The 18,608-nt window shown below is 42.9% G+C and overlaps 1 protein-coding gene across 1 annotated transcript in view; it reads left to right on the forward strand.

The window, feature by feature from the left end:
- Nucleotides 1–18,608, forward strand: part of ANXA10 (annexin A10) — a 109,976-nt gene that overhangs the window by 84,383 nt on the left and 6,985 nt on the right. Inside the window, exon 11 of the mRNA XM_073606111.1 lies at nt 5,140–5,262. Coding sequence (XP_073462212.1) covers nt 5,140–5,262 — 123 coding nt within the window. The remainder of the gene's footprint in view (nt 1–5,139; nt 5,263–18,608) is intronic.

Genomic DNA, 18,608 nt, shown 5'->3' on the forward strand with positions numbered 1-18,608 from the left:
AGGTCAGGCATGTCCAAAGTCCGGCCCGCGGTCCGGTTTTGAATGGCCCACCTGGTTATCTAAACCAGCCTTTCTCAACCAGTGTGCCGCAGGATCAGGGCTGTCAGATGAGCCCGATCCCCTGCCGAACTGTACATCGGCACTGTGAGAAGCTCCGTCAGCCTCAAAAGTGAAAGTAAAGTGAAGGGGAGTCTGCTGTGCTCTCTGCTTTCCCCTACAGTGCAGTACCCAGCTGAATAAGGAAACTGGAAAGGTACTGTACTGTGCTAGAAGCTAGATTCGTTTTAAAAGGGCTTTATTCATGTGTCTGTGCATGTGTGTGTACACATGTGTCTGTATGTGTGTGCATGTGTCTGTATGTGTGTGTATGTGTGTGCATGTGTCTGTGTGTATGTATGTGGGTATGTTACTTTTAACACCCCCCCCCCCATTCCTGTACCATCAGAACTGCTTTTGTAGGGCTTGTTTGTAAAAGCAACCAGGACTGCTGCTCCTCTGAAAAGCAATCCATGCACAGATCACTTTTCAGAGGCATTTGACAGGCGGTAAAGAGACATTATGTTGCCTCCTCACCACCTGTGCAGCATCACTATACCACAACCGTGCAATGCACACAGTTGCCGGGTAGTTGCAGTGCAGCTCCATTCAGCCTGGGTATACCTCCAGCTGCAGCCACAGCATGTGTACACCCCCAGCTGCTCCCTCTGCAGCTAAAGGGGGAGAAGTTGGGGGTGGTAAAAACGGCTTAACCATGTGGTTTTACTGCCCCTCCAACCTGACATGTGAACAAGCCCTTGGTTCACATCTGTGTGGCTGTGTGCTGTGTGCAGGGCAGCCCATTCATTTCAATGGGCTTCCCTACCCACAAAAATGCAGGGAAAGAAGTCCCTGACCTTTTTCTTTTTTTAAATTGCACTGCACCAAAAGCACCCCACGTTTTCCAATGTGTGGGGTACCATTAAGAATTAACGATACCCCTAAAGAGCAGAGCATTCATCTGTGTGTCGGGAACGAGCGTGACAAAGGCAAGAGAATTCTTGTTGGGCAGTGTATACGTGCTCGAACGAACACACTTAGACCAAATTTTAATGGTTCAAAGAATGTCAGGCAAAATGATCGGCCCTTGCGCATGTTCACTTCATCAAATCTGACCCTCTTTGAAAAAAGTTTGGACACCCCTGCCCTAGGGCATAAAATGGCGATTAAAAATAAAAAACTGCGCTAAAAGAAAATAAGTGTCCAAACGATTTTTCAGTAGGCATCAAACAGAGGCGCTAAGGATCTCCTAAACACCATAATGTGAAAACAATATATGATGAGGTGCCCGACCACCGTGGCTGTAAATTGCGCTTACCAAACAGCAAGCAGTATGAGCAGATGGCTTACAACCCAGCCCAGGCCTTTTGAGTGTAGTGAATACTTCCGCTCTTTCCCGGCTCCGATCACCGTTCCCTCAATACATATATACCAAAAAGATAGAAAGAACAAGAGAACTGGCCATAGTGTAGTATATCTGGGTATCACATATGGACACTTAGTTGCAGCAAACACCCTAATGTGCACATAAAACAAAAGCGATGACCCGACCACCGTAGCTGTAGAGTGTGTTACCAACTCGCAAGCTTTAAACGCAGATGACTTAGAACTCAACCTGGAATCTTTAGGGATGATGGTAGGAAGTAAGGATATTCACTCACTACCACCAGGCTGCAGCTCTCCTCTCCAAGTGCACCAAAGTGGCAGCGACCTCCGCTCCCATGGCGAAAATGGCGATTGTTGCAATATTTTATGTCACACTGTATATGCGCAGCGGTCTTTCAAACGCAATTTTTGGGGAAAAAATACACTTCAATGAATTAAAAAAAAACTAAACAATAAAGTTAGCCCAATTTTTTTGTATAATGTGAAAGATGATGTTATGCCGCGAGAATCATGAGAGAATCGTGATCTTTATTCTAAGCAAAAAAATTGTGATTCTCATTTTAGCGAGAATCGTGCAGCTCTAGTACCCACTGAGCGGCTCCCACTGTGTATAATCACAGCAGGAGCGAGCCGCCAGCAGTGTGCATTCACACCCCTACCCGGAAGTGCAGGATCACATTATATATATATATATATATATATATATATATATATATATATATATATATATATATATATATATATATATATGTATATGTGTGTGATCCTGCGCACAGCGGCCGCCCTGTAGCATTAAAACTGCTATAGGGCAGTCGCCAAGTAGTTAAGGCTAAATTCCAGCTGTGGATTTTATTTATTCCAGCTTCATTATCTGTGGGATTCCTCTGGAAACGTGAAATCCCTGTAGTAGTCGCAGCTGTCTTTGGTGTCTTATTGCATAGTGACAGGGGGTTGCTCACTCTACATGATGTCATTCACAGAACTATTTGGAATTTTTTCAATGAATAATTGGACGGGTTGGAGATCAAACCCCACCCACCTTTATGGAGAGGTGTTCTGTGAATGGTGCCAAGCAGGTGGCCCCCTGTGGCTATTATGCAGCTGTAGTACAGATTCTTTGAACGGAGTAGCTAGGAGAAATAAGCAGGCATAGTCGTGCTACTTGATGAGAACTTGTGACAGCCCCTAGTTGTATTAACCCCTGCCACACCTAAAGTTTATGGCGGAGAGAGTGGGGTAGGTAGTTCAGAACAGAGGAGGAGTATTACTAAAAGAAGAGGAATCAACACAAGGGACATATCCTATTCACTGTAAATGATATCCCTTGTGATGATGTTTTTGCATTTGGCTGCAAAAATGTAGCTGCAACGTCTCAAATACCCCTGGCAACTGTTTCTTTTACTGAACAGCTTGGACGGCATATGAGGAAAATATTAAAAAAATACATGTTTATCCCTACAAGTAACAACAAGATATCCAATGTTAAGGTCAATAATATAGTTGCATACAATTACATTGTACAAAGCGCATTTGTGGGGTCAGGCACTGATGTAGGATGTGAAGGCCTGGCTCACAGTATCCGCTCTAATTTATCCCGAAGGTGTTCTATCCGGGTGAGGTCAGGACTCTGTGCAGGCTGTCAAGTTCCTCCCCCCCAAACTCGCTCATCCATGTCTTTATGGACCTTGTGCAATGGTGCGCAGTCATGTTGGAACAGGAAGGGGCCATCCCCAAATTGGGTTCATGAAATTGTCCAAAATGTCTTGGCATGCTGATGCCTTAAGAATTCCCTTCACTGGAAACTAAGGGGCCAAGCCCAACCCCTGAAAAACAGCCCCACACCATAATCCCCCCTCCACCAAGTGATTTTGAGGGGTGGCCCGATTCTTTTGGCAAAATAGTGTGGATGAGCGAGTTGGGGGTGGAGGAACTTTCCTGGCCCGCACAGAGTCCTGACCCCATCCTGATACAACACCTTTGGGATGAACTAGAACAGAGAATGCGAGCCAGGCCTTCTCGTCCAACTCTCGCAAATGTGCTTCTGGAAGAATGGTTAAATATTCCCATAAACACACTCCTAAACTTTGTGGACAGCCTTCCCAGAAGAGTTGAAGCTGTTATAGCTGCAAAGGGTGGGCCAACTTAATATTGAACCCTACAGATGAAGACTAGGATGCTAGTAAAGGCAGGCGTCACAATACTTTTGGCAATATAGTGTATATCAACAGAGTGTAGCACACAAATGGTCCCGAAAAAAAAATGAATTAAAACCAAGGTGAAAATGGTGTGCAAACCTTCAAAAATGTCTTATCAATAATGTACACACATAATCTTCCATATTATAGCAAATATACATAAATCAATAAATAAAGTAGGGATGAGCCCGCAGTTTGAGTCAAACCTAAGTTCGGCTCAAACATCGGGTGTTCCTTTGTTATAAAACAAACTGTACAAATATGGGGCAACAGTGGGAAATTCGAGCGCTGCAAAATGCCCCATAATGCACTGCGAGACCGCAGTGCATTGCTGTATGATGATTGGCCAAAGCATGCACCTGACTGCATGCTTTGGCCAATCACAGCACGCTCTGCTGAGAGAGCCATAATTGGCCAAAGGCAGGGTGCCTAGCCCCCCCGCCCGCAGACTCCCACAACCACCAGGCAAGGGTTGTGGGGATGAGGCCAAAGCACCCTCCCCATGTTTAGGGCATGTGGCCTGATGTGGTTCAGGAGGGGGGGGCGCTCTCTCATCCCCCTCCCTTTTCCTGCGGCCTGCCCGGTTGCATGCTCAGATAAGGGTCTGGTATGGACATCATTTTTTTTTTTTTCATTTTGGCACGAGGTTCCCCTTAAAATCCATACCAGACCTGAAGGGCCTGGTATGGATTTTGGGGGGGACTCCTACGCCATTTAAAAAAAAATTTTGGCGTGAAGTTCCCCTTAATATCCATACCAGACCCAAAGGGCCTGGTAATGGACTGTGGGGGGGGAGGGGTGGGACCCACAACTTTTTTTTTTTTTAATGCATATTGTTCCGGCAATACATTACATCCGCAATGTACATTACATTCTCGAGCAATTTTAAATTACATTTTTTCCTTTAGAAATGTAATTTTTATGCGGTACTGTTATAAACATGGGAAAGATGCGCTACTTTACAGGCAGACTAAGGGAACCCCCAGGCACGATATTTAAACGAATATTTCATTTTTATTGTTTCACTTTAAGCATTATTATAATCACTGCTCCTGAAAAAATGGCCATTTTAAAAACTTTTTTTTGCATTGTTACATGTCCCCTGGGGCAGTACCTGGGTCCCCAAACACTTTTTATGGCAATAACTTGCATATAAGCCTTTAAAATTAACACACTTGATTTTTCACATTCGTGTCCCATAGACTTTAATGGTGTTCGCATTTTCCCACAAATTTCTTGTCTGTTCGCATGTTCTGGTGCGAACAGAACCAGGGGGGTTCAGCTCATCTCTAAATAAAGTAAGTGCAAAAGGTAGTGCTCAACCCTAAAGGGTTGAGGGTTGAACGCTACCTTTTGCGCTTACTTTATTTATTGATTTATGTATATTTGTTATAATCTGGATAATAATGTGTATACATTATTGATAAACATTTTTGAGGGTTTGTGTACCGATTATACCTTGGTTATACATTTTACTTGATATGAAATTCTCTAACAGTGGTTTTATTCTTGTTCTTTTTAGGAGTTTGGTTTTCACAACAAGACAGTTATAAGGACTCTCATAGCTAGAAGTGAAATAGATTTGATGACTATCAGGCAAAAGTACAAGGAGAGATATGGAAAATCCCTCTACCACGACATTAAGGTAAAATCATACAAACTCATTGTTATGTATTCCATTAACATATGAGATGTTTTTTTCTCAAGATCTCTAGATGGAGGTGTTAAATTGGGATTGAACTGTAGAAACTAGGGTTGCACCGACAATGATGAGTACTGATACTTTCAGTGAAGTACTTGCCGATACCATGTACCTTTGCAGTGCAATTTGAGGCCATACAAAAAGGATTGTTCTCAAATGCAAAGAACCACATCCTATTTGAACAGGAATGAGGTGCGATTCCTGTCTGAATCACATGCGGTTTCCCACACCGCTCCTGTGTGAACCCAGGCTGAAGTCACTATGACAAGCCTGGGTTTACACCGGAGCGGTGGGGGAAACCATATGCGATTCAGACAGCAATCGCACCGCATTCCTGTTCAAATCATGTGATTCTTTGCAGTACGATTTGAGCCCATTCATTTTGTATGGGTTCAAATAGCACACCAAAGGTATCCATTTCAGGTATTGGAGCATTTGCACAAGTACAAGTACAAGTACAAATGCTTAGCATAGGCACTAATATCGATACCTGTATCGGTGCAACTCTAGTAGGAACTGTGGCCAAAAAAGGCAGGTGGAGCAAAGCACTGGTCATCACTATTGCCTGTGGCCTCCTTGCAGCTAATCATTTCACAACTACTGGCTTGCCATATCTTGTTCTGCACTGTCTCTCTGAGTGGAGGAGGCCACCATGGTAGAAGCAAAGGGCTTTGCTTACTCATGACTGAGCCTTCAGCAAAGAGAATAGTGAGCAGCTACTTAAAATGCACAAACAGAAAGGTCGGCAACTCTGGAGATTCCATCTGAAGTCTTTAATGTAACATGGCCATGTTAAAAGTAATGGCTAGCGCGTTTCGGCAGCAAGCCTTATTTACAGCAGCTACTAATTGCATCATCAGATCTCACGCTAAACTTTATGGAGGCAGCAGTGACTAAGATTCACACTGCATAGATACATTTAAAATGATTCAGGTACAGGAGTGCATAGGCACCATAACATATAGGGAAATGTCCTGCTATTTTTCTGGAGGAATCAAAGACAAAAAGGTACATTTTCAGGGTAGTGCTTAAACAGATGTTCCCTATAGCAAAACAAATCTTCAGTCCCACTTTATTCTCACAATATCTTCAGTCCTCTTTTAACACCTGGTCTTTGAACTCCCAGAACTATAACATTTTCCATTTAAATTAGGCAACCCTCTTTTTTTGTTGGTTAGAATAAGGGAGAGTTATAACCCCTGTCAGGTTGTTTCCCCATCTGTGTCCCATTGGGGAGATTTCCCTTGACTTCCTGTCCCTCAAAAGTGGGGGAATCCCTGGTTGTCACCAGGGTCACTAGAACGAGTGCCCCCATAAGAAGATTTCCCCTTTATTTTTGTTCTGGGGAAAACCCAAAATTTGGCATTTTCTTTCACTTTCAGTGATAATGGTAAACAGGACAAATAGGGTGAATATCCCTAAATAAGCATTAAACCCAAAAGCAAATGTGTATTATATTGCAGCTTACCAATTCTTAGATGTGATGGCTGCATTTGTTTTTTTTAGGCTGTCTTTCCTCTATTTTCACTTGGTGATCCTGCCAGGAAGTCTGTTGTTTTTCAAAAGAACACTCTCTTCCAGATGTATCAGTTTACAAGGATGGGACTAACCATTTAACAAAGCAGTGGTGCTTCCAATGATCAGCTTTTATTTATTTATGTAAATCCTTTATCCCAAAAGGGAAACAAAAAAGAAAATAAAAGCCTACAAAAGAGATGCAGCCATCACATCTAAGGATTGGTACGCTGCAATATATTCTATTTTTGGTTTTGGGTTTAATACGGCATTAAATGGGGCACAGACAGCAATAAAAGAAACCTGACAGGTGTTCCACTCCCCCTAGACTTTAACCTAAAAATTGCCTTTAGTTGTACCTTCAGGAAGCTGTGCAGAATCTCTAGAACTTCTGTGACATAGCAAGTGTGGACTCTACTGTTAAAGCAACAGTATTCCTCAAATAAAAATAAGAAAAATATATTTAATACATTTTTTCTCCTGCTGCCCATGCTGCCAATTGCTGCTGTATTGCAAGCCATCCCTGGAATGAGGATTCAACACTCCCAGATATGATGTCATGTTTATTATGTGGAGTACAGAATGTTCTATATATGATGTTGGGCCTCCAAGGGGAATTACAAAGCTGCTGCACAGAGTGTTCTTCTACCATCTTTCATTTATTTCTCTCTATTGATTTACCCAGTGCCTTGCAGACTAAACCTAGCCTCTGAAGTTGCTTAGAGTCTAATACCCCTTCCACATTAGACTACACAGCACATTGCCTAACAGAGTTTATTTAAAGTGGTTGCATAACCTTATATATACACCTTGTGAAGTGACTGGCCTCAGGTGATAAATGGATGAAACAATTCTCCTACATAAGCTGTACCTGTTTATCTGCTGTCTTCTCTTCGCTACAGCAGATCAAAGCCCGAAATTTATAAAGCTTGTCTGAGCGATTAGAAATAAGGGGACGGAGAGCTGAAATTACACTCTGCATAACTCAGTGAAGAGAGCTCTGACAGCTGATTGAAGGGAAGGGACATACACCCCCTTCTCACAGCAACGGAGCTGAGGCTGCCAATCACATGCTGTGTGCTGCAGCTCCCTCCCCTGTCACCTTTTTTCTCTTGGTGTCAGGAAAACTTGTCAGAAGTGAGTCATGCTGATAGCAGAAGTACGGGGCAGCAGACAGAAATGACACTTACTGCTCCTAATTGAGACAAATACACACTGTAGAGAGATATGCTTTGTTCCGTGTTTTATGTCTGAGGTTTGCAAACACTTTAAAGCTATTTATGGTCTTTGTATTTAAAGAGCATTACATTACCTCCGTTTACCTTATTTTACCTATATAGACCCATGTTAAAAAATTCACATTTAAGTTTGAAGGACAATAGAAAGGCATGATTTTCTTATGCATTGCTTTCGAAGAGTGTCTGCATTGTTTACCACCAGCGCTTTAGATACCATATGGTGCATTTCAGATATTGAAGTCACATAAAAAATATAGGTTTCTTTTTGTGTCATTTCCTACTTTAAACTATTCAGTTATGGTAAATTTTAGCCAGAAGGGGTAATACTATATGACCATTTTGATGATTTGCAACTCTTTAGATAATGTGAAATGTCAAATGCTTTTATCACATCAAATATCACTTTTGTATTTCTATCAGATTTAGTGAGATTTTGCAGCAAACATCGCACCCAAATGTCTTTCATGACTTTTTATATAGAAAGATATAATACAAAGGATATAAAAATCTACAGTGCATATGGCAGAGCGCTGCTAATTTAATCTGAATGACTATGGCACCTCTAATGTGTGTTTGCAATATATCTGTTCACATATTTGTCTCTAGATCTGTTATCCTCTGAAAGTCCTCCAACAGACATTTAGGCTCGGTTCACACCTAAACCGCCCGTGGATCACACAGCAACGATGTCCGTCCCTGTTCTCCTTTTCAGGGACAAATCAGGGCAGAATCTTTGCCTGAATTCGGCCCTCATTCGGAGGCAAAGACGCACAGCGTTTCTGTGCGGTGCTCTCCGCAGCCGCCCCGGAGACGTGAACCGGCTCCATAGAGAGCCGGTCATATTCTCCTGCTATGCGAATTGGATCCGCATCCAATTCGCATAGGTGTGAACCCAGCCTTAGATGTGGATGAAAAAGAACCACAGTGGCTGAAAAAAAGACAGCAGGTTATTGCTTAAAGGGTCATTACTCCAAAGACAACAAGATGAATCACAGGCCAACTTAATTTTTCTTAGACGGGTTAGCTTACTTATAATTTAGAAAATAATCAATTCATGGAATAATTTGCCAATGTCTCCACTTGTTTACGTAATAGATTCCCATTCACCAATTCCCCAATTCTTCAATGGAAGATTCCGTTCTTAGCAATATTTGACATCACAGCTTGTTTTCAAGCGTTGACCTCTTTCAAATGGTGAATCATTTATTTTATCAAAGACATTCAAATACGTTGAGTAAAGTTGTGGGACTTTTTGGGTGCCACAAAATACAAATAGGATAACAATTAAAATGAATTATTTTATTACATGGATCATATTAAAAACCAACATTCAACAAAATTATGTACCGCAATACCATGCACTTACACCCCCTTCCTGCCCAAGCCATTTTTAAGCTTTCAGCGCTCTCACACTTTGAATGACAATTGCGCGGTCATGCTACACTGTAACTATGTTTTTTATAATATTCTTCACTTCTGGGTTTTTTATTTTTTCCTAAAAAAAAGACCAAAAATTTTGAAAGAAAAAAAGTTTTTCTTAGTTTCTGTTAGTAAATTTTGTAAATAAATAATTTTTCTCCTTCACTGATGGGCACTGATGTGGTGGCACTTATGGGCACTGATGAAGCGGCACCTATGGGCACTGATTAGTGGCACTGATGTGTGGCACTGATGAGCACAGATAGGCGGCACTTGTGGGCACAGATAGGCAGCACGGATAGGCGGCACTGATGGGCACTGATGTGCATTGATGGGTGGCATTGATGGGCAGCAGTGATAGCCAGCTCTGCCTGGCATCACTAATGGCCACTGATTGCTGGCACTTCTGGTGGGCACTGGTGGGCACTGATTGCTGGCAGTGGTGGGCACTGATTGCTGGAACTGGTGGGCACTTAATTGTAATCAGGGCACTACGTGTTTACATGTGACCGGACACAGCCGATCACATGGTTAAAGAACCGCGACCGCGGTTCTTTACAGAGATTGGGGTCGCACCATGTCCTAGCAACACTTCGCAAACGCGATCGATAAGATGCGCGTCCCTACGGGCATGTGAGAGCGGTTGTTCTGGATGGCCATCATATGACATCCACGCAGAACAAGAGCCGCACCGGCTAGCCGTCATTTGAAGGTGGGCGGGCGACAAGTGGTTAATGAATTAGCTGGAAGATATACTACTGAGGGAGATTTACTAAAACTGGAGCACTCAGAATCTGGTGCAGCTGTGCATGATAGCTAATCCGCTTCTAACTTCAGCTTGCTCAATTAAAGTGATACTAAGACCCCATTCACACAGGGACGACTTGTCAGGCGACCTAGTCGCCTGACAAGTCGCCTCCCGTTCTGTACTATGGAGCCGTTCTAAGGGGAGCGACGCAAGTCGCTCCGACTTAGAAAAAGGTTCCTGTACGACTTCGGGGGCAACTTGGGGCGACTTGCATAGACTTCTATGCAGAAGTCGTTTTGCAAGTCGCCCGGGCAGTCGTTTGCAGGTCGCCTCGCTGAGGCGACCTGCAAGTCGTGTTGCCCCTGTGTGAATGGGGTCTTAAGTCTTGTTTTTTTTTTTTTGTTAAAATTAACCACTTAAGGACCGGAAGGATTTGCCCCCTTGATGACCAGGCCCTTTTTTGCGATACCGCACTGTGTCACTTTAACAATTGCGCGGTCCTGTGATGCTCTACCCAAACAAAATTGATGTCCCTTTTTACCCACAAATAGAGCTTTCTATTGGTAGTAATTGATCACCTCTACAGTTTTTATTTTTTGCTCTATAAACAAAAAGAGTAACAATTAAAAAAAAAGAAAAGATTTTCTTACTTTCTGCTATAATACATGTCCAAAAAAATATATATAAAAAACTAATTTATCTATCAGTTTAGTCCAATATATATTCTACTAAATATTTTTGGTAAAAAAAAAAATGCAATAGGCAAGTATTGATTGGTTTGCGCAAAAGTAATTGCGTCTACAAACTACGGGATAGATTTAGGGACTTTTATTTTGTTTTTACTATGAAATGGGAGGGAGGGGAGAAGTAAGAAATTTGGGACTTTATACCTGTATGAGGCATAAGAATATATATATCTCTGTTTGTCAATATGACTGAAAGAAAAGGTTGGGACTTTGTATGAAATATGTAACTGAAAGGTGATACTGGACAGTGGGTGTCTGACCAATGAATTGTATATTGTAACTGTACATACTGTATCTTGATGTCCAGCACACAAGACAATATATGCATAGAAATAGTATTTATTTCATATATAATACATGTATTACTTAAAGCATTAAATGGTAGTAACATTATAAAATGTCAGGCACATTAATCCAAATATCACATAATAGATATGCTGTATAAGAAATCATGATTGTTACAGCATAATTGTCACGGTGCTACTGATGTGAGCCCACAGGCGAGCAGGTGACACGGGATCCCCCAGGGCGTGGAATCTAAGGGCCAGCCGGTATTCTGCCAGGGACCCCCTCACGAGGGATTGGGTTTAGCTGCGTGCTGACCCCAGGTCACGACTCCCAGGTTCACCCCGCTCGCAAGGAGAGTACCAGAAGACACAGTCAGACATGGATGGATGGATGAAGCAAAGGAGAGCAAGATAGCGAGCCAAGGTCAGGGCGGGCAGCAGATAACGTAATCAGGAGAACTAGCCGAGTCGGTACACAAGAGAAGGGTTCACGAGAAGTCAGGTAAGCAGGTTACACGAAGGGCGCTCAGGAACAAGTGTTGCTCAAGCAACCAGAAACTGGTCTGAGTGGAATTTAAATAGAGAAGCACATGGGAGGCTGGACAGGAAGTAGCAGGAAGGAAGTATATAAAAGGCAACAGGTGAAGCCGGCGACACCCATAACTGCTGAATGCAGCAAGAGCTGAACACAGGCTTGTGGAACCACAGGAACCAGCCGACCTACAGCAGTAAAAGGTAAGACACAGATTAGCACCGCAGCTAATCTGGGACAATAATACAATAAAAACAAATAAAATAAAGTAAAAATTATGAAATGATCCCATATAGTGTGTATAATAGTAGCATCAGAATAGCTCAACGCATTTCATGGAACTCTCCACTCATCAGGAGCAGATGCTGGTAAATATCTGAAACTGATAAGGTTTAACTATTGGTAAGGGGTCTCGAATAACAGGAGAGTGAGGGGGAAATAAAGAAAAAGAAAGGTACATAACACATTATGGGGCGAAAAATAGCCACCCAAACTTACAGATCACCTATGGGTATGGTTGAAAGCGATGGGGGCCACATGCTGGCTGGACAAGTCATCAGCCCCGGGAGCTGAGGCGGTATATCCCAAGATATTGTGTTGAAATAGACCCTCAGGGGACAAATGTCCCTGGGAGTAAGGTGTCCCATGGATGGTCAAATGGAAGTGGGTGGCATGACCGTAAGTCATCTGAAATAAGTGTAAAATAGAGTGTATTGTTAGATGCAATATAAGGTGTCTATGCTAGAATTAAAAAGGAAAGGGAGAGCCTAAGATGACCCCAAAGGATGGGTGGGAAGGGGAAGTGATGGGATGGGAATACCCCATAACAGAGTGGGACGTGAAGGGGTGATAGTGAAAGTGGTGTCCCAATCATAGAGATTGATGAATACAAGTGAGGGATAAAATCTAGAAAAAATTAAGACAAACATGTGAAAAAATTGTGACAAAATCTAACATGGGCTACCTTGGGCTTCTGAGCCAACCCATATGGTCCATGATGGTGCCTCAGGTCCACGGGAGCCAACAACCACAAGGGGCATCAGTCAAGCTGAGGGGAGTATAAATACTCAAGTGTTATCTAGGGTAACCGCCAACGTCACGCTGGAGGAACGGAGGAGGGGAGGCGCCATCACCTGAGCAGAGTTTCCCTTACCAATAGTTAAACCTTATCAATTTCAGATATTTACCAGCATCTGCTCCTGATGAGTGGCGAGTTCCATGAAACGCATTGCGCTATTCTGATGCTACTATTATACACACTATATGGGATCATTTCATAATTTTTACCATGTTTTCATTGTATTATGTTAGAACAATCATGATTTCTTATATACTGTATCTGTTATGTGATATTTGGATTAACGTGCCTGACGTTTTATATATGCATATATTGTCTTGTGTGCTGGACATTGAGATCCAGTATGTTACAGTTACAATATACAATTAATTGGTCAGACACCCACTGTCCAGTATCACCTTTCAGGTGCATGTTTCATACAAAGTCCCAACCTTTTCTTTCAGTCATATTGTTTTTACTAGTAATGGCAGCAATCTGCGATTTTTAGCGGGACTGCGACATTGCAGCTGACAAATTTGAACCCAAATGACATTTTTGGGGACCAGTGGCATTATTACATTGATCAGTACTATAAAAATGCACAGATCAATGTAAAAAATGACACTGGCAGGGAAGGGGTTAACACTAGGGGACGATCAAGGGGTTAACTGTGTTCCCTCAGTGTGTTCTAACTGTAGGGGGAATGGGCTGCCAGGGACATGACAGAGATCACTGTTCCCGATCACTGGGAGCAGTATTTATTTTTTAATTTTATTTATTTCAGGTACATTATATAGCGCCGTCAATTTACGCAGCGCTTTACATATACATTATACATTCACATCAGTCCCTACCCTCAAGGAGCTTACGCTCTAAGGTCCCTAATTCACATTCATACATATACTAGGGACAATTTAGACAGGATCCAATTAACCTACCAGCATGTCTTTGGAGTGTGGGAGGAAACCGGAGTACCCAGAGGAAACCCACACAGGCACAGGGAGAACATGCAAAATCCAGGCAGGTAGTGTTGTGGTTGGGATTCGAACCAGCAACCCTTAGTGCTAGGTGAAAGTGCTACCCACTACACCACTGTGTCAGTAGATCTCTGATATGTCCCCTGTCATAACGGGGATTCGCCTTGTTTACAAAGGCAGTTCCCTTTTCTGCCTCTGCAATAGGCGATTGCGGGTCGCCGGCGGACATCAAGTCCACCCGACCCGTGGGCACACTCCCGCAGTGTGCAGCGGGCCCGCCCGCAACTGCAGGAGCCACTGTACAGATACGGCGATTTGCGCAGCGCTGCCAACCTGCTGCAGTATATGTGCGTGAGCTGGTCGGCAAGTGGTTAACAAATATTGTAATGTTTTGGTCCGGTTGGTGAAAACAACACCCTTGCTATAGACACCTCATCCCAATAAAGGCAGATACATCAGAAGAGGGGGGATAGGGGATTTTTACGGTGTCAAATATAAAGATACACAATTAACTTACTATATATAAAACATAATTTTTATTCACATAACATAGTTAAAAAGAACATACTGTTACAGGACAGTATGAAGTTATAAACATTTAGTGGTCAAAATCGTATACAGGTGAGTAATAAATCGCAGCAGGAGATATTGCACACTAGCCCGACATGTTTCGCTACTTTAGCTTCCTCAGGGATGTGCAAAAGATTTATTTTACTGAGACCACTGAGTGGATAAAAAGAAACAAAGTTGTAACAACAGTCTGTAACAATGCAATAAAATAATACATGCAAAGTATTTGATTTAAATATGAACCTAGTTGCCTAGAAGGACTGGACACTTACCCTATACATTGTTTGCACCCATGAACCACCTGGCCGAGCCCCTGACTAGGCCCCAAAAGACCGGATCCAAGGGGGTCAATTTGGCATGGCCATAGAGGGCTGATAGGGGGACACTGGGGAACAACAAAATTACCCAAGCAGCTTGCTATGGGGGCACCCAAGCTGAGCCGCAGCTCCCTGTGTCCATTCAGACATGGAGCCGCAGCCCGGCCCTGCCCTCTGAGTCCCGGGCAGCCGAGTTTCTCGTGCAACATCTCTGGATTGGCTCAGGTAAGAATTAGGGGGGCTGAGAGGGGCTGCTGCACACAGAAGGTTTTTTTTATCTTAATGCATAAAATGCATTAAGATAAAAAAACTTCTGCCTTTACAATCACTTAAAGCTTTGACAAGAAAATCTGGAAGCTGATTGGTTACTATGAAGAACTGCATCAGATTTTGCAATCTTCAGTTTTAGTAAATCTACCTCACTGTATCATAGTAGAAAATATATTAGAGCTAATAATGACATATTAGGACACCAAAAAATATGACACATTTTAAATGATTGTATTATATGTGTACTAGGCCAGGCTTACATGCGATGCCCTCCCAGGATAGGCTAAAAGACACCCATAATATCCCCACAGTAGCAGGCTCCCCCACCACCCAGTTCCACAGGGAGGAAACAAATTGTGGGCTGCAGAAGGGGAAACAAGAGGAACAGATGTATTGACACTCTAAAAACACAAAAACAAATTTGAGAAAACCTATATAAGCCTAAATCCCAAAATAATAAATAAATTACAGAAAAAAATGTTTTTATTTCAAAAAACATCACTGTACTTACTGATGAAATCCATAATGAAAGAAAACACAGAGGGGACCCTCTGTTTGCCCCCATTAGTGATTTTATCTGTCATTTATTTATTATTTTGGGATATAGACTTATCAGGGGCGGTGCTTCACTATTGCACGCCCCAGGCAAGACTACCACCACCCAGGGCGCAGGTACCTACAGCCAGGTGCAGACTCTCACTGTGGCAGAGTGATCACACAAACAGACAACTCCTGTACAGCCCAGAGATCACAGAGCACAACTCTGGGGGGACAAATAACACACGCACACGGGCTGCTCACTCACCCGGGGCAGCTTCTCCTCCATCCTGAGTCATGGTGCCCGCCTCCTTCACCACCCCAGCTGTCCTCTGACTCCAGGGAGTCGGCTTGGTGTCGCCCTCCTCATGGGCTGAGCTGCAGCTGACCTCCTCCACAGCAGCCATGACGGATGTCCTCCATGGCTGCTGCTTTCTCTGGATTGGCCAACAGAGAGTCAGTCAGCGCTCCAGGCCCTGTTCCCCAGCCAGGCTAGTAGGGAAGTCAGCGGCCGGGGCTGCGCCCCTAGGCAGCATGCACCCTAGGTGGCTGCCTAGTTCGCCTAGCGGGAGTGCCAGCCCTGAGGCTTATATAGGTTTATTCATATTTGTTTTGTTGTTCTTATGACTTTGTTCTGGGTTGATCTGTTATTTCTCGAATGGGGTAGATAAAGAAATATATAAGCCTCTGCCATTTATGACAATCTGCATTAGCGATTGTAGATTTGCCAAACATTGTGACACAAATACTAAAAGAGGAAACGGACTTGACAATTCTGCAGACATTTATATCTGAGTGCATATAGTTTATTATGAGTGCAGTAATAAGGTGCACTCTAAGGATACCTATCACCACACTGAAAGTCCTACAGACATGAGTGTGGGAATGCACAACATGCAACTACAGATAGCCATACCTCCCAACTTTCTGAAATGGGAACAGGGGACACCTATTAGCAAAAGTATGTAGACATAGGACACACCCCCTGCCCTTAAAGTAGAATTATAACAACAAAAATGGTTAGTTAAACCCACAAGTACTTTTTTTTACCACTACGATTCCTTTATACTGGCTTTTGAAATTTACAAATGCATCAGTTAAGAAATTGGACAAAAGGTTTAGCACTGGGAAACACTTTTGGAATAATAAAAAGTGCATTTTATATACAACTATATAGATAGGACCAAAAGCAGGAGGAGGAAAGAGGGACAGAGGGACATTGTTCCAAATCAGGGACAGTCCCTCAAAATCAGGGACAGTTGGGAGCTATGGATCTCTGAATGAATGGTTCTGTTCTCAGATGCAACTATCCAGTGCACAACTGATCTAAACAGTTTACATATGATCAAGCCCTGAAGTGTATCTAAGGGAAAACTTTTAAAAAAATGTATGATAGAATGGGGAAGGGTTAGACCTTCTGTCAATTTTTTTGACATGTATTTTATGTCCTCACTGGGGAAACGCACTCCTCTATCTGTACAGATGACCATTGCCGATGAGAAAGCAAATAGGGAGAAATCCAAAATTGCTGCGTTGTTCACCGAAGTAAAGGGAAATCTTTACATGGGGATACCTGTAAGAGGATTACAGTCAAAGAGGAGAATTCCTTCCATTGTTTTAGTTTGGGAAGTTGCCTCTAACTTTGTGGGACAGGAAGGCAAGGGAAGTTTACTAAGACAGAAAAAAAATTAGTGGTCTAAGGCCTCATGCACACTGGACGTTTTTACAGCTGCTATTTTGGCTTTAGGCGTTTTTTTTCTGCAGCCAGTAAACTCCCCAGCATGTTATCCTATGTGTCCATGCACACATAGGCTGTTATCAGCGTTTTTTGGCAGAGGCGTTTTCTGGCTGGAAAAAACCCCCAGAACTAGTGGGTTTTGAGAGGAGTTTTTTCAGCTGCAAAAACACAGAAAAATGTGGCTATTCAGCGTTTATCAGCGTTTTTGAGACAGGAGCTTTTGTGGGAGTATAGTTTTGGTAAAAAAAAGCTAAAAAAATGCAAATGCTAAAAAAAGCTTCTGAAAAAATGCTACAAAACTCATTCTACAGCTACAGCTTTCTACACCTAATACTACTGGAATTTTTTATAATGCCCAGTGTGCATGAGGCCTTAAGCTGAACTCTGGGGAAAAGAAAAATCCTCCCTCGCAATGAGGCTCCCCCCACACTACAAGGTTTAAATGCTCATTTATGCCTAGGGTATCAGTAAGGACTTTAGCTTACCTAATCTCCACTCTCCAGCTTCCAGCTCTCAGTTCTTCTCTCTGATAGTCAGGCTTTGCGCAATTCCCCAGCATCTGCACATACAATGCAGGGTTTTTTGCCCTACAATGTACATGACAACATCAGAGTGCCTACAACTGCTGGAGTGCCTTGGAAAAGAGGTTGCAGGGACTGGTAGCAAAGTGTGGAGGCAGCTAGCAGGAGCGAGGAATTAGGTAAGTTAAAGTGATTTTTACTGGTACCCTAGACATAAAGGAGCATTTAATCCTTGCAGTGCAGGGATTGCCCCACTGCAAAGGAGGATATTTCTTTTTCCAGGTTTTTAGCCTTAACTCTTCCCTACTTGATACAAAACTGAAAAAAGAAAAATTTATTATCAAATACTTACCGTAATTTTCCTTTCCTGATGGACTCCATGGCAGCCTACGTGTGGGTTAACCCCGCCTCCTCTCCAATGCTATAGGACCCCATACCCTATAAGATTGAGCTCACCTGAATAGACTGTGTTCCTTAACTAGCCTACTCTTTGACCGATGGGTGGGGACTCCGTCTGCCATGGAGTCCATCAGGAAAGGAAAATTACAGTAAGTATTTGATAATAAATTTTCCTTTTTCCTGACAGACTCCATGGCAGCCTACGTGTGGGAAATAACTAGCCAATCCACACGGGTGGGCATGCTAAACAGCAATAAATTTCAATTTGACCCGTCAACCGACAGGAATTATAACCAAAGTCCACAGAAGATAGCAAAGCATGCTCAATATCGTAATGTGACAATAAAGTTTTAATAGAGGCCCATGAGGCCGCTTTGTAGATCATGTCTGGAGCCACATGCCGGGCTGCTGCCCATGA

The sequence above is a fragment of the Aquarana catesbeiana genome, linkage group LG01 (genome assembly GCF_042186555.1).
Source record: "Aquarana catesbeiana isolate 2022-GZ linkage group LG01, ASM4218655v1, whole genome shotgun sequence".
NCBI lineage: Eukaryota > Metazoa > Chordata > Amphibia > Anura > Ranidae > Aquarana > Aquarana catesbeiana.